At 28.1% G+C, this 22185-nt stretch overlaps 2 protein-coding genes across 4 annotated transcripts; one reads left to right on the top strand and one right to left on the bottom strand.

Moving 5' to 3' along the window:
- LOC124932611 (F-box/kelch-repeat protein At3g06240-like) lies at window positions 1-1626 on the top strand. Its single transcript, XM_047473268.1, has 2 exons — window positions 1-1213; window positions 1320-1626. The coding sequence occupies exons 1-2, from the start codon at window positions 12-14 to the stop codon at window positions 1378-1380; spliced, it is 1263 nt and encodes a 420-aa protein (XP_047329224.1). The 5' UTR covers window positions 1-11; the 3' UTR covers window positions 1381-1626.
- A 1097-nt stretch (window positions 1627-2723) lies between these two features.
- On the bottom strand, window positions 2724-9934 carry LOC124930201 (putative lysine-specific demethylase JMJ16). 3 transcript variants are annotated; one of them, XM_047470560.1, is made up of 13 exons: window positions 9798-9934; window positions 8420-8694; window positions 8261-8335; window positions 8086-8163; window positions 7461-7985; window positions 7170-7385; window positions 6743-6904; window positions 6290-6658; window positions 5207-5924; window positions 4790-5134; window positions 4576-4679; window positions 4039-4233; window positions 2724-3329 (listed from the first exon to the last, which is right to left on the bottom strand). In XM_047470560.1, exons 2-13 carry the CDS (start codon window positions 8687-8689, stop codon window positions 3039-3041), a joined length of 3348 nt encoding a protein of 1115 aa, XP_047326516.1. In that variant the 5' UTR covers window positions 8690-8694; window positions 9798-9934; the 3' UTR covers window positions 2724-3038. The 3 variants fall into 3 exon arrangements, with proteins under 3 accessions (XP_047326516.1, XP_047326514.1, XP_047326515.1); XM_047470558.1 differs by having other exon boundaries at window positions 4790-5924; XM_047470559.1 differs by lacking the exon at window positions 9798-9934 and adding an exon at window positions 9620-9754 and having other exon boundaries at window positions 4790-5924.
- Between the last annotated feature and the right edge of the window lie 12251 nt (window positions 9935-22185).

Here is a 22185-nt window from a genome sequence, read left to right as displayed (position 1 = left end):
AGCAAATTAAGATGGAGGAAGTCCTCCGTCTCAACCCTACGGCGGTGGCGGCGGAGAAGACGGAGAAAACCGTCGCCAATTCTTCTTCAATTGGGCAACTGCCGAACCACATCCTGGTGGATATCCTTTCTCGGCTTCCGATAAAATCTGTGATTCAGTGCAGGTGCGTCTGCAAATCATTTCTCTCCGCAATCTCTCAAGATCCCGAATTCCCTCCATTGCACTTGTCCAGATCCCCTCCCGATCTCATACTATGCCCTCCCCTTTCCGACAAGCTAATTCTCTTCGATTCCGACAACGATCGAGCTCACAAGCTCAATCTCCGATTCGACGGACCGCCCGGTTTGGAGGTCGTCAACTCCAGCCGCGGCCTGCTATGCCTCCGCCCGCCGAATGCCGGACCAGTTTGCGTCTTCAATCCGGCTTCTCTGGAATTCACTCTCATCCCGGATACCGTGATAGAAAGGGAGAAACACATTCTTATGACCATCGGATTCGGGTACAGTTCGACGAGTAACAAATACATGGTGCTAAGGACATTATTATTGCTACAACAATCAGATATTATCAATGTTGGTCGACGTTGTCTTACCGATATATACACACTCGGAACCCCTCGTTGGAGGAGAATCGAAGAAGATGCACCAATGGTTGTGTTCAGAGACTTCTTTCCTACGTTCCTGAATGGATCTCTTCATTGGATAATAGATGAGAATCTGTCTAGCTCCAGTACTTACGATTACATGATTTCCTTCAATTTTGATAATGAGAAATTCGGAGAAATAGCGTTGCCTCCTCCTTTTGACATCGGGAAAGAAAGAGATAGTGTGCCTGTTCTCAGCGTTGGTGTTTTTGAAGGTCAGTTGAGTGTGTGTGTGTGGAATCTTTTCAACAGAGTTGATGTTTGGGTGATGAAGGAATACGGTGTTCGCGAATCGTGGTCCAGAGAGATTGTTGTGAGAACTACTCATTTGTATTGGCCTGAAGGTTCATTTCCTGTGAAGTATATGAGTGCAGATATAGTGTTGTTTTTCAATGCTGATTATTCTTTGATTACATACAACCTCCTTGAGAATAAGATTGTCAAGTGTATCAAGTTCAATGGGTTGCCACCCGAGAATGATCATGAAGCAAAAGCATTGATTCATGTTCCCATCCTTATGTCCCTCAAGGAACTTGTCGTCGGAGCTGAAGTCCATCTATTAACCGGAAGGTGGTATATAAAAGCATATATATATATATATTTGATGCAATTCCATATTCCCATTAGTAATTCCTATGTTATAATGAACACCAATGAATTATTTGGGATTTTGCAGGAAAGCATGGAAGAGATGGAAGGGCTTGACAGTTTCACACAATAGCCCGAATAGCCTGTAATACGAGAACTAGTTTCTAGAGGGTTTGATTTGGGACTCCATAAAACTTCAGAAAGATACATGGTAGTTTTCTTGAACTATACTATTATAGTATTAAAAAGAACAGGAACTTGATATTTATCTATGTTATTCAATTAGTCAAATGATTGGTAATACAAGAACTGGTTTCTAGGGTTTGATTTGGGACTCCATAAAACTTCAGAAAGATACATGGTAGTTTACTTGTACTATACTATTATAGTACTGAAAAGAACAGGAATTTGATATATATTTATGTTATTCAATTAGTCAAATGATTGGTTAATTAAGCATGTTATCAACACCAATAATGGGAGATTTACTTTAATTTTGCAGCAAAACATGACTACAGCTCATTTTTAACTCTAATTTTCAGGCTTAATTTTGGCTTGCTTGGTTTGGTTTTGCATAATATATCTACTTTGTTTTGTTTGTTGGATGATTCACTGTTAAGAACATTCAAATTCAAATTCACTCATTTTAAAATCGTCAATTATCTTCTTGTGAGGGCAGAATTGTAATTGAATCTTAAATACAATGAAATTCACTAAATTTTTTATCAAGAAAATTATAATATTGATAGACAGATAAACATTAAAAATCATGAAAACTATAAATGGACCATGTTCTTTTCATTCTACGTTGAAAAACTTTTTGGTAATTTGTAAGCTTTCCATTCTGAGTCGACAAACTTTTTGGAAGTGATCAGTCCATTACTGAATTTTACTTCAAATGTTTTTTTTAAGTGATCTTCTCTTTAATGAATCTTATTAAAAGAAAATATGTTACTATTTTGAATGAATTTGTAATATTCTAAAGAATAAAGAATTTGTAAGGTAAAGATATCTATTTCTTTCCCTTTTTTTCTAATTTAGTTTTCTATCAAATAATTAATATTTTTAGCAAGATAAATAAATTTATATACAAAGAGAACTGAATACATTTTCTTGCAAATTAAACTATATATTTTATATCTAAAAATCATCATGTCATATTTTAATTTTAACAACGATGCTTTAATAACATTATAGTTATATACTAAAGATTATATAAAATACTGATTTTTAAATAGATGCAGCCTATCTTGTACTAACAAACTGTGAAATAATGTTTGAAAGTTAACATTATAATATTATATCAATTTAAATATTATAACATTTCTTAATAATATATTATCTAGCTTATATCAATATTTTGAAAATTTTGAAAACATTAACAATGCTGCTTTGCAATAGTAAAAAACTGAGTAATCAAGTACAAGAACTCAAACAAACTTTTACAGTATAATCATTTTTTAAAGAAACTATTAGTTTAAGAGAAAAAAAATGTAGCAATTGATATTTGAATTTGCAGGCAATCTATTGTCTCAGTCCAAGTCCACTTTTGTATTGAGATCTCCAAAATATAACCTATTTGTTAGTTTCTGTTACATCAGATGAATAAACATGACAAAAGAATGAATGGTATGGCCACCCAAGACTCCCATTGCTTTTTACTCAAAAGACCTGGTTCCGGCAAAATTGGTTCTGCAATGGTGACCTAAAAAGGCGACATTAGCTACATTTTACAAGTCTATGAATGTAAAACTGCTGCTGTTTTTTTCTTTTTACGGCTGAGATACTACACTATAAAAAAAGCCCATCATCTCAAACGCCTTTCAATTTCTTCATGAATAATCTTCGTCAAAACTTCTCGATCCACTGTGGGTCTAGAATCACTCACGACATCGTTTAACACCTGAAGTTCTTTGAAATCCGCCTTCTTCAATAGGCCATTTAGTACTGCATGCGATGCTATAGGCATAGCCTCGTCCTCGACATTTGTTTTCTTCGAGTCATTCGCCTCATGTTGCATATCTTGTGGGATTTGCAGTAGAGGACGTGATCTCCAATATTCTGTGGAAACACGATTCTTATCCTTTGCCTGCATAACCTATCAAGTAAACAAAAGAATATATCATATTTGGATGTATATTGTAATTCTTTTCTTTTAATTTTACTCATGTATATCATTAAAAACAACAATTTTAAGAGAATCTCACTTATATCAACACTCAAACCGCAGTAACACAAATAACTTCTAAATAAGCTAATAGTACAATTACCCAAAATAAATAATGTTTTTTTTTACAATTCACCTAATGCAGAAATGTAGTTCCAAAATAGGAGCAATTCTATCTTTGGCCTTGTTTGATGCGGGTTATTTGAGATTAATTCTAAATAATACACTATTCATTATTCAATAAACAATATACTCTTTAATCACATCATTCAAATCATCAACTAAAATACAAAAATATTCTATATTTCTAATAATATATATATATTTATACATCTAATGACGTTTTACTCAAATTACCCCCAAATAACCTAATTTTCAATAACAAAATTATTTGAAAACAACCACTTGATTGTTTGTCCTTTTTTACTTATGGTAACTTTTCACTGACCAATGCTAATATTCTATGTTCAATTACCTAAGACAAGAAATGTAAATAATTGCATGCTGTTGTTTTAAGAAAAAAAAAAAAAGGCTTCATTGATAATGAACTATCAGAAAGAATTGAGACGACTTGTCTCAAAATTAATTAGGCTAAGAGACGAAATACTTTTAAGAAACCGAAGAAGAACATAATTTTCACCTGCATGATTGTTGGGGATGTAAATCCAAACATTTCAATCCCATCAAGACTCCTGGGCTGTAATGGAGGAAGGTTATTTCTTCCCAACTTATGTTGCTTCAAAATCTCTTGATTTGCTCTGTCTCTAACCATTTCCCAGCATTTAGTAGCAGAAACATGAACAAATACCTCGTTGGGGTTCTCCTCCAATGAAACCTGAAAATTTTAAAATGTTCACAAGACTGGAAGAAGGTAGTTCTCTAGAGAAAATACACAATAGAACATTATTGAATGAAAAAATCATTTATCACATTTATATTTTCTGTCCAAATTGTTTCATCCCTTTCCATGAGAATGGAACTTTTGCAAGATCTAATTAAATTGGATAAATTTGTGTCAAAATGACCCACCGTTTCAAATCAGAAGAGTACTATTATATGGTGTTTAAGTAAATCTTAGATGAAATGTTTACTTGAGGGGAGAAAGTGAAGATAAAATAAAACAAAAAACTCCAAATGTCAAATAAAATGAGAACAAGAGTCAGAAAATTAGTCTTACCATAAAAAGTGGTGACCCGCGTCCATTGTCCAGAATTTCTGAAACATAGTAGCATGTATTTGTCGGGTCTAAAACACTTGTATACTTTACTCGACTCCTATACCCTGCAAGAGAATTAAAAAAAAAAAAAAAAAAAAAAAAAGAACATATATATCTCAATTGCTGGATAAAACGACGATCAAACAAGAATTTACAAATATAGATGCTCAAATACCCTTTGGGAAGATAGCCCTACTGTCACTCCATAGCATCCCAGATTGCACAATGCCATATTCCATAATTTCAACATTGCAGTTGATTCTTCGCATAACCTTGGCAATTCGTAGACCCTTCGGCCTAGAACATCTGTCAATATTACTTTGAATGATTTGCTGGTTTAAATTTGCAGCTGTCGGCTTGATGTCTATCATCATCCTAGAGTTGGAATTTGATCCTATTACACTACTACCACTGTCTTCATATCTAAGTAGTTCATTACCAATACAATTGCCTCCATTTGTTACACTGGATGATACTTCAGCACAAAAAGGTTCTGGTAATTGACTCTGAGCTTGACTCTCTGTGGAATTACAAGAAATATTACCATTTACTGTACAACTAGTCGAAGGGGCTGTAAATGTTTGTTCTTTACCACAATCACTTGGAATTAAGACATTCATAGAACCAGGAAGGGTTTCACTGTCTTCAACATGTTGGTCATTTGGCTCATCACCATCATCGTCACTAAGGAGTATAATATCACCAATTACTGGAAACGTAGGTGTCTGCAATTTGGATTTCCTTTTAACCGAATGATCGCCGTTCAACACTTCTTCCAGTGAAACTTGATTACTCGAATGGGATATTTTCTCTTCCTTAATAGATGAGACGGTATTTCCCACCTTGATTTTGAACAAAAGAGATGATGATGATGACGATCTTTGTGAAAGTTTATCATTCTGTATAGTTTCCCCAACCTTTTCATTAGTTTTTGTATCAACTGGGGCTGGGGTTTGTGAATCTCCACTTGAAATATGGGAAGTAAGGGACACTCCAAAATCTAGCCTTGCCCACCTGTATATAGCGCTTAGTTTTCCTCCCAATGCTTCCACCAAAATGTTGAGTTCATTGATGTCATAACGGACAAGGAAATTTTTCATATCCTGAGAGCATGAACACAACTGATATGCATGGCTCAGGCATGCATACTTATCAGGTGAACAGGAACAGCCTGCAGCCGAGAGATGCAAGTCAAACAGGCAAATGGAACATTCTCTCTCAATGGTTGAATCAAAATCACTCTCCATCTTCATCACACGGGAAGAACTGCAAAGAAACCCCCTCCTAACCTGCTCTTCTTCAATACGATCCTACACAAAAAAATGAAAATGTAGAATAAGAAATAGGACGTCCACTCAAGCATATGGGCCAAATGCAGGGTTATTTTGAAATAAATAATCTCATCTTTGTTGGAAAAAAAATTGTTTGATGTAGAAAGTAGTTTATTGGACTATTTCCAAAATATCCTTAGTATTTAATATTTAAATGTTATAGAAGGAGTGATTTTATGATGGAATATTGGTTTATTTGGACTAAATCCAAAACAAAATCATCAAACAAGGTCGCAGACTTCCTAAATTTTTAATAACTACATGGGATGAAACTTTTGTGTTATCATGAATTAATGAAAATGTTCTAAATAACTACATGGGAATAAAATAGACGTAATCCAGACCTTTAATGCCTTAGTGAGGATCCCATTCTTCCCACAAAAGCTCTTCCATCTTAAATTCTCAGAAGTATTTTTCCTCAATAAATTGAGTTCCCACTGCGCTTTGACAGCTTCTCTCGCTGCGCCAAGCAACAATTTATCATGAGAAACTGAAGTTTTGCGGCCTTGCTCACGGTAGAGCTCAACCGCATTCTTCCCATGTAGTAACCAATCAACCGGAGCAACGTTTACTGCTTCTGCACAGTTGAATCCACAGTTGAATCCAGAATGATATGCTCTAGGGAATGTGATAACAAATTCCCCTGCATTTTGTACACATCGATAGACAGACACTCCCTCAGATTTAAGTATTGCTGGTGAAATCTGTGTAATCTGCAAAAAAAAAAAAAAAAACTCCAGTTGACTTCTAATGCTTGCTCTTGGTGAGAGGAATGTAAGTATTGCTCTTTTTCTAACCAGCTTATGAAGCAAGTCAGGCTGTTCTTGAAACAGTTGAGGAAGATGCTTTTTCATAGCCCTCTCAAACTTAATAGCATCTTGTTCAGGTACACCATACCACAATTTTGAAGCACCCCAATGCATGTAATTCAGAGAGTATAAGTGATGATCTTCGACATGCTGTTCCAAAATGATAGAAAATATCACATTTTTGCAAAAACCAATTATAGAAAATGTCCAGATCAGGGAGATAAGAAAAGATCATAGATTTATCAAGTAATTATAGTTTCTTACCCATTATCTGTAAGACTTTCTAATTGAGTTTTAAAAAAAATCTCAAAAAAAATGAAATTTCTAAACCTATATACATTTCCCCACACCCATTAAAATAAGAACATTAATGCTATAAAAATATACAAGTAAATGTCAAAGAAGTTGGCCATACCCAACAAAATGACGAAAAACACATTCCTACATACAGCCATGGCACAAGAACACCAGATATGTTGCTGCTTTCATAAGAGAGTACAGAACCGGGAAGCCTAGGAAAGTTATTTAGATTCCATCCCGATGTCACATATGGGTTAGAATCTCCCTTGTCAGATAATTTTGGGAATCCACTGCCAAAGACCTCCGTGTCTATATCAGCACCATAGAGCACCTAGAATAGACAGAGATGAATAAAGTTGGCATTGTAAAGAGAAAAAGTGTTTTAAGTAATAGTGTTACCACAGACCTCGATTTCTTCTGTAGGCTTCTCGAGAATTCGCCAATACTCCCCCTCAATATCACTCACTGAAGGCCCATACTGCTCTTTGACCTTAAAGTGATCACCACCAGGTTGATCAACATCGCTATTGTTTTTTCTGAAGTATTGACCTTTAAAATCATCTGCATATTTCTGAAATGTGCCTATTGTGAACTCAGGGCCTGATTCAAATCCAAATATTGGTGCCTCGTCTATTAATTCAGTTTCACAAGAACCATCATCTGCACTAGAACCGCCTTCTACCCCCATTTTCACACACCTTCTTCTTTTCCTCCTTTTATTGCTATTCTTCACAGTCTTTTTCAATGGCTCTCGGTTTTGAAGTTTGTCTATCCTCTGGATGCGCGTAAGAAACTTAGATTCATCCCATTTGTTTTTTTCCTTAAGAGGACAAGGAGGCTTCCATGAAGGAGGAGGAACAATGCGACAAATTCCATATTGTTCTGCTCTAGGACGTATACTTGCTATATAGTTTAGAGTATCTTGAAACTCCTGTAGATAGTGTTTATTCATTTTTAACCTTGTTACGTCAATTTCATTGATAGAAAAAAGATCGAAACTCAAAGGCTTCATACGAAAAGCATCAACCAACCTCTTCACTGGGGTAAAATACAGGAACCTCGTCGAGATCAGGCCTGCGAGCCTCGTCTGGATGCCATCGTGCAGTAACCTGATCCATTAAAAATGATAAGCCAGATCTAAAGATTCACAAATTTGAATATATATTTATATATATGTGTGTGTGTGTGTGTGTATCAAGAACTGACCTTTTGGCAATTTGTGCAATCTAAACACCCTCGAATAACTCCTTTAGGAAGTAAAGTAGTATAAGGAAAATTTTGCTGCAGAAAGATAAAGGGAGCGAGATAGTTTGATTTAGAAAACATTACAAGAAGAATAAAAATAAATAAATAATAATGAACCACCTTCAAACCAACTTCATCTTCTAAGTAGCCATCAAATTTATTATAGTTTACGGAAGGTCTATGCCTAAGAGTCCTCGTGCTGGCCAAGTGGAGTTCGGTGCTACTTTGGACAGATTGAGATTCAAAAACATTTACAGATTCGATAGTCTTTTCTTTGCCCTGCAAACTTTTTGGTTTTACAACAGTAGTAAATGACTCAAAACCAGGTGGAATTAAGGGAATATCCATGTTCTCTTCTTGTACACATGGCCTGAAAATCTCCATCCCCATTAATGCTGTAACAAAATGAGAAAATTATTCATCATGTAAGTATTTCTGCTCAAAATCCTAATAACTCAACTAATGCCCAACCAATAATATATATAAGAAGAAAAGTTGTAAAATCCAAATACGACAAAAAACAGTTATAAGTCGGAAATTAGGGGGAAAATAAAACTCCGAATATCACATTATACCTTAAAAACTATAATTGGTACTAGTATCAACAAAAAAAGGAAACCAGCAAATAATATGAAAGACCACATACTAGTATAATCATTTCTACAAACTTGAATATCCTATGTTCTTTAGACAGCTCAATCCAACTATTATCAGAGAGCCCTTTAGTATGCTCATGATTATGTAATAAATCCAACAAGAGATTCAAATTTTCAAACATGACAACAATAATACTTCTTCGATTCATCTCATCCAACAAATAAGGCCAGCAGATCACTCGGTACCCTGATAAAATCAAATGCATATTAATGACAAACAAACACAAGCCGGACTTACCTTTTGGACATCAGTTATTTCAGAAACATAAGCAATGTGATATTTCAAGAAACATATATTCTATTGACATTAACAACCTTTTTTGTCAAGATATGAAATGATCAGCAGCATATTCCAATTTAGTCCAAGCAAACCAAAAATCCCCAAAAGTTTTATCAAAATAACAAAAGAATTTGCAAGACATCAAGAAACTTATATATAATCTTCACCAACAAAACCCTACTTGTTAAAAGTTGAAAATACTCCATTAATCCTAATTTAAAAAAATAAAATTACTCTGAAGTCTGACCTAATAAATCAAACATAAAATTTCCACAAAAATATAAATATATATATCAGATCTTCCAGATCCAAGCCTAAAATCAAAAGAATCCTTTGTTCTTCACTGCAGTAATTTGATAGCAACATACATACATACATACATACCCTAGAAGATGAGCAGAAACCTAATTCGGTTGAATGAGAAAATGGGTCTTTCCAAATCAAAAGTTGATAAACAGGAAACCCTAATTTACACACCATCTAAAGATGAACCGGCTCGTAAATTAAGAAAAAACTAAATAAATATAATAGTAATAAGAAAGAAATAATCAAAAATCCACACCTTTTGATTTATAAGAAGCTTTGTATTTGTATGGATTGATGTTCTCTCTCTACGTCTTCTTCCTTCCATTAAATTACATAATCATAAAAGATAGTTGTTGGTTAAAGATTTTCATATTTCTGGAAGTAACCTTATTTCTTTATAGAATAATCAAAGTGATTTTTTTATTTTAAAAAAAAAAGTTCATAGATTTTAATATTGGGAAAGAAAATTAACAGATTACAGAAATCAGGATTTCTTAGTTGTTGTTTTTCTTACCTTTTTCAAGATTACACAGGAGAGAGATTTTCTCCCTTTTGAAGCTTTATGACTTTAATTAATAATAATGTCACCTGTAATTTAATGGTTCACTATTGATAAGAATAAACAATAAATATTTTTAAAGATATATTTCAAGAAAAAGAAAATAAAAAGTAAACAATTCATTTAAACTATTTAATTTGATCAAACTAAACTTATTTATTTAATATTACTTTGTGAATGAGTTATTCAATAAATATTCTTTTACTTATGGCTGCGGGGTTATTCTACATATTCCATTCAAAAATATAAAATATAAAATATTATATTAATACATTATTTTATTTAGTAAATTAATTAAAAAAATTATTAATAGTAAATACTAAGTGTTTTAAGCTTGTTATTTAGCAATAGAATTAATATATTTTTTAGTTAACTGTAAAATTAATTATTTGTATTTAACTTACTCCCACAAATATATTATGCTCTGTCAATTTTAATTTGACAAATAGAAATGTAGAATACTTCAATTTGAATATATTATTGAATAGTCAAATTGACTCAACCCATTAAATATATTTTATAATTGTTTTAGAACTTTATCATAAATGCATTTAGTATTTTACTACTATGAAAATTGATACCAGTCTATTTAATACCCACTGTTATTAATATTCGAGATTGGAAAAGAGGATGGAAGAAATATTCGATCGGGAAGATGCGAAACCCAAACTCGATACAGGATTATATTAGTATTAAAAATAAAATATATTTTTATTAAAATTTAGTGTGACCTTTCAAATACTCCATTCATGATAAACATTATCATAATTACGTCATTTATTTTTGTTCTTATCCACACTTCACTTAACTTTATTTTTTTAATATTTTCAGTAAAATTATTTATCTCTAAATTAGACTTAATTTCAACTTTTTTAGAATAACAAAATATTATTTATCTCTTCTCGCTATTTATCTTTAAATTTTATTTTAATTATTTTCTTCGATTTTAGTAAACAAAATTATTATTTTTTTCAACATTTATAATATAAATATGTAGGTTTGTAAAGTTTTTATTTGTTTTATAATGATTTCAATATTACTAATTTTAAAATTATTTATTATTTAATAAAGTTATTTTTTTCTTCTTTAACCTCAATAATCTTATTAATATTTAATCGGATAAAAAAATACCCGTCGAGGATCGAGTACCGACGAATCTAGGATAATGATAGATAGATACTCGTCGAGATCAGGTAGCAAAATGTAAATCGGGTTCAGAGACAGATTCACTACAAATCGATACCTTAGTTTCTCAAAATGACATTATTTTGCATTCAACTTTTCAAATTAACTTATTTTATTTTTAAAACAAAGTTTTCTTATTTCTTATTTTTTATATTTAAATAATTTAAACACATTATTATTGTATATATTTAAATTATTATTTTTATAAATTTGATATATATATATATATATATTATTTTAAAATTTTGATTATTGATATTTTGATATATACATTTAAATTATGTATTTATAAATTTATTTATTTATATTTTAATATATATATATATAAATTATGTTTTATATTACACTTAATTTCAACTTTTTTGGAATAACAAAATATTATTTATCTCTTCTCGCTATTTATCTTTATATTTTATTTTAATTATTTTCTTCGATTTTAGTAAATAAAATTATTATTTTTTTCAACATTTACAATATAAATATGTAGTTTTGTAAAGTTTTCACTTGTTTTATAATCATTTCAATATTACTAATTTTAAAATTTATTATTTAATAAAGTTATTTTTTTCTTCTTTAACCTCAATAATCTTATAAATATTTAATCGGATAAAGAAATACCCGTCGATAATCGAGTACCGACGAATCTAGGATAAAGATAGATACATAGATACTTGTCGAGATCAGGTAGCAAAATATAAATCGGGTTCAGAGACATATATTTCACTACAAGTTGATACCTTAGTTTCCTAAAATGACATTATTTGGCATTCAACTTTTCAAATTAACTTATTTTATTTTTAAAACAATGTTTTCTTATTTTTTATTTATTGATTTATATTTAAATAATTTAAACTCATTATTATTGTATATATTTAATTTTTTTTTATAAATTTGATATATATATATATATATTATTATTTTATAAATTTGATTATTGATATTTTGATATATACATTTTAAATTATGTATTTATAAATTTAATTATTTATATTTTAATATATATATATATATATATATATATATATATAAATTATGTTTTATACTTGTGGAAGTGGTGGGTGAACTTATTGATTTTTTTTTTTTAGTATTTTTGAAATCGTTAACGCTAAATTTTATTTGTTCATTGATGAATATTTTTAACTTATATTTTTATTATTATTTCTCAAATGATTAATCTCATTATGTTTTAATTGTGTTTGTGACAATTTAAACACTCGTAATTTTGTAATGTTTTTATTTTTATGTTTGAACGATTCTAATAATATATATAATTGCATGAAGCTTTTAAAAAAATAGAAAATTAAATAAAATAATAATTGAAATCTATAAATATATATATTAAAATATAAAATATTATTAAAAAAATTAAATATATATATATATCAAAATATAAATAATCAAATTTTAAAAAAATATTTATTTAAATATATATCAAAATATAAATTATTAAATATATAAAAATAATAATTTAAATATTTTGATAAAAATAATAATTTAAATATATATATATAATAATAATAATAAGTTTTAATTGTGTAAATGTAAATAATAAAATTAAAAAAAAAAAATTGAACGGTAAATTATATTAATTTATTTAAATATATATAATAATAATAATAATAATAATAATAATAAGTTTTAATTGTGTAAATGTAAATAATAAAATTAAAAAAAAATTGAACGGTAAATTATATTAATTTATGATTGAATAAACAAATAGATTAGTTAAGAAAGTTGAGATAATATTATTTTGGAAAGCACTAATACACTAAACATATATGTGTTATTCTTTTGAGAATTAATTATGTGGTAAAAAATAATATATATAGAAACCTAAGAGATAAATAAAAAAGAGAGGCATTTTTAGAACACCAATAGACTTGTAGTTCATAAATAGGGTTGAAGAATGAACCTCTAGCAAGAGAAAAAATAGAAGAATAAATAAGATTAAGTTTAATATACATGTTATCTGGAAACTATCCAAGAATCAATTATGCGACTTCGAGTTCTTTTGGGAGATTCGAGTTCTTCTTCTGGGAGATCTGTGGGGGCACATTCTCTATATTTATTTATTATGCCAATCTAAAATAAAATAGGATATAGAGATTGACTTGAAAGCAAAAAACAATCAAACTCAAGTCAATAGGTAAGGTGTAGTTAGTCTCCCCTCATGTTTCGGGTTCGGGTTGCTAAGGTCAAATTTTTGAAAGAACAGTAATAAGAGGAGGTGGCTAGACACCTTTAAACCTCTAAACTTTAACAAATTAAAAATCTCAATTCCTTACTAAAATGACGCCGCAATTAATCATTTTGTTTGCCAAGTAGAGTCTAATGAGATCTTCCCTCTTTGCCTTAATTACATAAACAATTTTAAAACTTTATTATTACCGTCCCTCATTGGCTGTTCCCAATTCTATTATCAAGAAGTGTATCGGTTGTTCCCAATTCTATTATCAAGAAGTGTATCGAAGACTTCTTGTATTAATTTTTCCTGACACATTACTAATTCTCTTAGTGTAGATCTACTTGTTGTTAATATATTTGTAGGAGTATTATTTCGATAAATAACTTTTTTATAGAGTTCAATAATATCTAAACTAATTAGTCTGAATGATATTAATTGGTCTCAATTCGAGAGGAAGAACTAGTAATAAATACAAAATCATCCCATTGTCTCTAGAAAAGAGTTGGAAGTAGTCTATTATTTCGAGACTTAGCCTATTTTTTTTTCACTTTTTCTATCACAAAATTTAACTATCCATTCAATCTAATATTAATTCAATGCCTAAGCATTCAGATAAACTACTAATTTAATTTGATTACCTAATTCAAATATAAAAGTGAATTTATCGAATTTGAAAAAGAGTTAGAAGAAATGGTTCGATCCTTTTATTTTTAGTTCTTGAACCGAGAGATCCATGAATGGGGATCCTGGTGCATATAGATATAAATAGTCTAATGGGAACAAAAATTTTTAGAAACATTTCATTTGAGTAGAAGAGTCGTTTTCAAGTAATGTTCGATCGATTTTGGTTTAAGGTTATTGACAAAATTATTTTGTCTAAGTAACTTTGTTTCATTGTCCGGGGCACATATTGTAAGAAAGGGACATAGACTATATTAGGGATGGCAACGGGTACCCTACTCGTGGGTAGTGAAGTACTCATCTCCAAACCTAATTTTCAAATTACTATTCGACGGGTATCTCTATTTATATCATCATTCCTGATTCGTCGGGACCCGATCCCGAAGGGTATCCATTACCCGATATTAAATATTAAAAAATTATATTTTAATTAGTTAACTAAAATTTAACTTCTCTTCCGTGCAACAACCAATAAGCAAAGAGGCCAACTACATTCATTTCTCTTTTTATTTCATGGATCATGGGTAGACATTGAATGATCAAATGAAACAACCATTTAAGTTTAATTTGACAAATATTATTAAATAATAATGAATCATTGTCGACTATGGTTAGAATTTTTGTTGTTATGGTTAGAATTTTTGTCGTTTTGATTGAAATAATACTCAAACTCTAAATTGTGTCAGATTAGACTCAAGTCGACCTCTTTTCCAGAGATACCCCACTTCCCGGTCTAGCTTCACTAACAGTATTCACCGCTTTCCAGATCTGCCTTAACTATTTATTTTAAATTAGTTTATCACATCTGTAAAACAAAAATATTAATTCTAATATCTTTTTAATTTTTTCAACTATTCTTACCCATTAGACATATATTAAGGTACTCAAATTATATTTATAATATTTTTATATTTAAAAAAATACTTAATTTAAAATACAAATACATTAATTTATAATTCGTACACAAAATTATGTCATTTATTTAAAAAATAAATACAGTATATATTTATGATTTATTTTAATAAAAAATTGAGTTTTGTCCATTAAAAAATCACAAATTATTAAAATTTGTGATGGTCGAACCTCAATTGATATATAAAAAAAAAATTAAAAAAATCCAAATTCGAGATCCGAATACCCATTGACCATCAAATTAATAAATGATATTTTACAGTTTTACTAATTTAAGTTCATTTTTATGATGCATCTTCTAGTTTATTTATCTATATATATAGGAACTGCTAGCTCATGATCTTATGCCTCTTGTATAATATATAAATGAGAAATTTAATATTTTATTAAAATAAATCAGCTAGTTTGATTTAATAGGCAAGACTTAAATAATGAAATTACACTTAAATTTTATTTGAATTTTATGTTTCATTTTAGTAATTTATTAACTTCATATTTTTCACAACTTTCATTATTTTCTTTTTAATAAGTAATTATTATTATTATTTTATCTCTTTTTAATTAATCTAAAATAAACAAAATAAATAAAACATTTAATATATATAAACATTTTCACAATTAAATGAATTAATAAAATTTGTTTATATACATTCAAATAAAAAAAATACAAATATTCATATTCAATAATAAATAGTTAAGCAACCATAGTCATTCATGGTAGCATTGACTAACTATTCATATTTTTCGGTTTTGGTTTTGATATGTCATATTGGTGCGTTTTGCCTCCACATGGCAGTCCACCTTGTCTCATTTTCAATGTATCTGTCAAGATAGAGTTTTTATTAAATTTTTGAATTTCTTATTTTTTGCATAATTTTTAATATAAAACTCAAGAAATTGAGTACATCTCATACTAATCTCCTTTATTTTTTTTTCAAAATAAGTTTCATTTCAATTGTGTAATTTGCGTGCCATATCGTCATTGTGTCAAGAAAACAGGAAAGGCCACGACTCATAATATTGTGTCATGTCGTTAACTACTCTTTTAACCCTCTATTATATCATGTCGTGAAGAAAGACTGACAATTATGCCTGTGGTAAGGAGCTTGAAAATGATATATAGATATTGATGCTTGAATATTATTAGTGTGCTTTTATATAATGTTTTATTGATATATTCGCCATAAGTGAGTGTTTCATTTATGGTCTGTGCTTTTATATCATGTTTTATGTGATATATTCCCATAAGTGAGTGTTTCATTTATGGTCTCACTGTGGCCAATAAAAAGTAAAAACTGAAGATGCGGAATATACTATATTATTTTAAAAATCACTAAATGAAAGACAAGAATAAAGCTGAATAAAGCTGCCAACTCGTACACACTTCAATAGTCCTTTACCCAACCCACTAAAGACAAATTGTGGATAAATTTAATTTGAATGCCCCCAATATTATTGTACAATGATGAATACGGCATATAATAGATTTACCTATTTAAATTATTAGTTATCATTCTAATTATATTTTATCGTAATATTTGTTTGAAAAAATAATTATCGAACTTTTAATAATAGTCATCTGATTCGTATCTTTCATAATCATAATGTTATTATTATTATGGATGACAACGAGTACTTTATCCGTCGGGTAGTGAAGTACCCAACTTTGAACCTGATTTACATTGTACTACCCGAACTCGACGTGTATCTCTACTTAGGGTGTTCATCGGTTTGGTTTTCGGGTTAATCGAGTTCTTCAGTTCGATTTATTCAAATTTTTATTTTTTTAGCCAATTCAAAAACCGAACTAAATTCGAATAAATTTTAATTAAACCGAACTGAATTCGAATTTGATATTCGGTTCGAATTTCGAATAATTCAAATTCAAATCGAATTCATTTTTTTTTGGAACTAGGATAACTCAAAATTAATCATGATTATTAATAGAGGCTAGATGAGTCAATTTTTAATAGTACGTTTAAATAAACTTTTATTAGTCACTTTGTTTTTTTTCTTTTATTATTAAATCTTGAATTAAAAATATTTTAATTTGATTATTTTGAACTTTTTCTTAAACTAAGTTTGGAATAATAAATAATAAATAATAAATTCGGTTTTCGGTTTGGTTTTTGAGTTGAAACCCAAACTCGAAAATCAATTCGAAAACTGTATTTGAATTCGAATTGATTTAAAATTCGATTCGAAAACTGAAAATGAAATTCGGTTTATTCGAATTTGGTAGATATTCAGTTCAGACCAAATATTAATGAACACCCTTATTTCCACTTCTATCTCTATCTCTTATTCGTCGGGATCGGATACCCATTATTCGATTAAAAAACTAATTATGAGATTCAAAAGATCGAAGAAAGAAACATAATTATAATAAATAATTTTAAAATTAATAATATTAAAATATTAAAAATACAAATAAAAACATTATTTAGCTATATATTTATTACTTATATATTTATTGAATAGATTTTAAAAAAGATATAGTAAAAATAAAATAAAATAAAAGTTCACAAATGTTAAAAGATTGAATATTAATAAGGAAGGGGGAGAAAAGTAGTATTTTGATATTAAAGTAAAGTTCAAGATTAATATCTTAAAGAAAAAAAAAGTTTATTTAAACGTACTATTAAAAATTAACTAGTCTAACTTGATGACTATTTTTTTATAAAAAAAAATTAATACTTATTAATTAAATATTCATTTTTATTCTTTCATTCTTTTTTTTTAATTAATTAGTCCATTTATTTATTTTTATTATTTTTTTTTGTCTATTATTTTTTTATTAATTAATTAAGTTATTTATCTCTTTTTATTATTTATTCTTTTGTTATTTAATTATTTTATTTTTATTTTTCTACTATTTTACTTCTTACTATATCCATATAAATTATTTTAAAATTATTTGATCTATTTCAGGAACTAATACTTGAATATTGAATAGTGTAATGTATAAAGTTGTTCAATATTTACTATAATACTTAATTAGCTAGTTTATAAAACAATATATTCATTTGTGTTCCTCTATGATTTTTACTCCAATTTGCATAATTATGACGAATACATAATCTGTGTTTAACTTGTGGAATAATAGTTTGCATCACAAATAAAATTTCTTAAAAAAATATTATATAAATAATTATTTAATAAAAATACTTGAACAACATTGAACTACTTTATACATTACAATATTCAAGTATTAGTCTCTAAAAGAGACCAACTAATTTTAAAACAATCTATGTTGATATAGAAAGAAACAAAATAAAATAACAAAAAATAGTAAAAAGAGATAAATTGATTAATTAATTAATAAATAAAAATAATAAAAAAAGAAGAAGAAAAAAAATGAATAATTAATTAATAAATATTAAATTTTTAAAAAACAATTAACCATGGTTAAAGCTAGATGAACCAATTTTTGAAAGTACGTACGCTTAAATGAACTTTTATTAATTCATACGTCTAAATGAGTTTTTTCTTAATATTTATGTAGAGAAATATGTTTTGGGAAATATAAAAAAAATAAATGACAGAGTGGAGTGTGTTTATGATGACTAGCATTTAGCCCGTGCATTTGCACGAGTAATAATATAAAAAACCGTGAAAAAAAATTACAGATAATATTTTTAATTTTATTTTTAACCGTTTTAAGTTTATGGGTGGGTCAACCCACAATCCGACCCAAGTATCCATTTACTCAACATCATTGTATATTAGTTAGTTAAAAAGTTGAACTTATATTAATATTAAAACGTCCCGCGTTTATCAAATTTGGTGTTGAATTTAAAATATAAAGTCTTAGTAGCCTAGTTGGTTAAAGAGTTTTATTTGTTTTGTTATGTTACAAATTCGAAACATACCTCTAGCATTTTTAATTTTATTTTTAACCGTTTTAAATTTAAAGGCGGGACAACCCACAATCCGACCAAAGTATCCAAATTAACCACAGCTCTCGATCCGGCAATCCGGACACTTTAAAAATTAAGCATCATTATATATATATATATATAGATTAGTTAGTTAAAAAGTTGAACTTATATTAATGTTAAAAAGTCCTGCGTTTATCAAATTTGGTGTTGAATTTAAAATATAAAGTCTTAGTAGCCTAGTTGGTTAAAGAGTTGTATTTGTTTGGTTAGGTTACAAGTTTGAAACATACCTCTAGCATTTTTAATTTTATTTTTAACCGTTTTAAATTTAAAGGCGGGTCAACCCACAATCCGACCCAAGTATCCAAATTAACCACAGATCTCGACCCGGACACTTTAAAAATTAAGCATCATTATATATATATATATATAGATTAGTTAGTTAAAAAGTTGAACTTATATTAATGTTAAAAAGTCCCGCGTTTATCAAATTTGGTGTTGAATTTAAAATATAAAGTCTTAGTAGTCTAGTTGGTTAAAGAGTTGTACTTGTTTTGTTAGGTTGCAAGTTCGAAACATATCTCTAGCATTTTTAATTTTATTTTTAACCGTTTTAAATTTAAAGGCGGGTCAACCCACAATCCGACCTAAATATTCAAATTATCCACAGATCTCGACCCAACAATCCGGATACTTTAAAAATTAAGCATCATTATATATATATATATTTGAAAGGGAGTACGGGTACAACAAAATTAAATGATGTATTTATGATGATATTGGTAATGATGAAGGATTTGAAGAGTCGTATTAAGTTTTAATAAAAAAAAAATTAATATTAATATAGTTGGGTTTAGGGTTTTGCACTCCCATCAATGACCCGTACCCGACTAGGTACCTTCTCCCCTCTATGTCCGACCCGGATACCCATGAATATTGGGCATACAAAAACTCATTATCATCCATAATAATTATAACGTTTCTGAGATTCGTTTTAGAAATGCAGTAAAATTTGTTAGAGAGGTAAACATTTTTTCTAAAAAATCACGTATTTTATTCTTTGTCTTTATATTCAGGGACGGAGTGAGGCCCACCCCTAACTTGTTTATAATATTTTTTATATACATATAATTTAGCAGCTGTCAGTTGGGTTGATCAGTCGGATTCAATAGAGTTCATGACTCTGCAAGATATAGGAGGTTTAAGAATGGTTGGAGAGAAAGGTATATTATATATATATTTTGATTTAAATGATTATTTGGATTTTAATTAGAATTTGTTTATATAAGTTTTTGTATTTTTATAATTTATGGTTTTTATTTTTATTTTTAAAATATTTTTTTTATATATTTTCAAATTATATTTTATAATAAATAATTATTTTATTTAAATAATTAATATTAAAATATTATATTTCAATCTTTCCAAAATAATACTCATATTATTATTTACATAATAATTACTTTAACTTTTTTTTCTTATATTTTATGATTCTTTTAGTTACATATTATTATTTTTTTTTAATTTTATTGGAGTAAATTCATAATATTATTTTTTCTTTATTAAATTTATTTTGGTTTCATATCCTATATTTTTCAATATTCTCTTATACTCTCTTTCGGAGTGGATCTAGGATAAAAAACAAAATAAATATTTTTTTATATTAGAAAAAGAAGATAGTCCTTAATTTTTTTTTCACTTTTATTTATTATTTTATTTTATAAATCTAAAAAGGCTATATCCATATATGTTTATCTCTAGTTACATTTATAAATTTTTCATTATTTTATTCACCTCTACCAAAAAAAATTAAATTCATTTTAATTTTTTTTCTAGCCCATCCTAACCGTAATTCCTAGGTTCGTCCCAACGATTTTTATCTTTTTTTCCAATATACATGTACCTTTTTAAAAAAAATTATATATATATATATATATATATATATATATATTATCATACAAATGAAACAGCTGTGTCATTATTGTTCAAGTCATAATAGAATCATAATAAAAAAAAAATACACCATATGTTCAAGTCAATGTAGAAGGGTGAAAATATCATTCGTTTGATGCGAAAGTATCGACACTCTATGATGCGGTCGTTTTTGGCTTCCAAATAGGTTTTTCTATTGTTGCAATGCCTGAAAAAAATTTATATTTCAAAAGTTTCTAGCTAGTTGTCCCTCAGAAATCTAATATTATTTTGATTATCCATTTTATGTCACATGTTAAGTAGAATTTTACACTTTACTTTTTGTTAGAAAAAATAAAATAAATAACTTTATTATTAAAAAAACATCTTTAAAATGGATAGTAATAGACTGGTTAATGCTGGTCCGAGTTCCAAAATTAGAATTGCAATTGAACTTATAATTTCAATTAAGATATGACATAAAATTGAATATCCTGAAATTTTGACAAATTTACAAAATAACTAAATTTTGATTAATAGGTGTAATAGTAAAAAGGGACATTGAAAAGAAATTTACTGATCAAAAGCTGAAAGAGAATTTTATTTTTATTTTTAAATTAAGTTCACAAAAAATAGTCACAATAAAAAAATGGAAAAAATGAATACACATTTGTTATTTTCATGTAAAATTAATTAAGATTTTGATATTTTTTTGGGTAACCAATCTCGAAAGAAATCCAATGTAATTCTCACAATAATTACGAAGATAATAAACATTAATTTGACATTATCTCTTTGTTGTAAACATTTATTATTTTTTCATGTAAAATCAATTTAAAATGTAGCTTACTTCTTTTTTGTAACAAAATCATGGAAGAAATAGAATGTAATCTCTCACAATAAATAATGCAATTTTCTTACATGATTAGTGAACATTAATTTGATATGATCTTAATTTGACAAATAATAAAGGTGCCACATGTTCTTACAACCATCTATCACTAATAACAAACAAATTGTTGCTTGTATTTTTCTTTTGAAAAAACATAATTATTTTAAAATTATTCATCTGAAACAATATGTTTACATATTAATAATATATTGTTTAGCTAATAATAAAAATGTACATCCTCAATGTTCTTCCCAAAAATCTTAAACCATTAATTGATGCCGGAACTATGATCCATAATTTATCTAATATGTAAAATTTTAAATTAAATAAAAAGTATTATTATATGACCAATACCAAATGGTGTTCAATCTGATTTTTAAAGATATATGACTATGTCCATTCTATAAAAGTATCTAAATCATTGTTTAGAAAACATGT

The sequence above is a fragment of the Impatiens glandulifera genome, chromosome 3 (assembly GCF_907164915.1).
Source record: "Impatiens glandulifera chromosome 3, dImpGla2.1, whole genome shotgun sequence".
NCBI lineage: Eukaryota > Viridiplantae > Streptophyta > Magnoliopsida > Ericales > Balsaminaceae > Impatiens > Impatiens glandulifera.
This window is presented reverse-complemented; position numbering and strand designations above follow the sequence as displayed.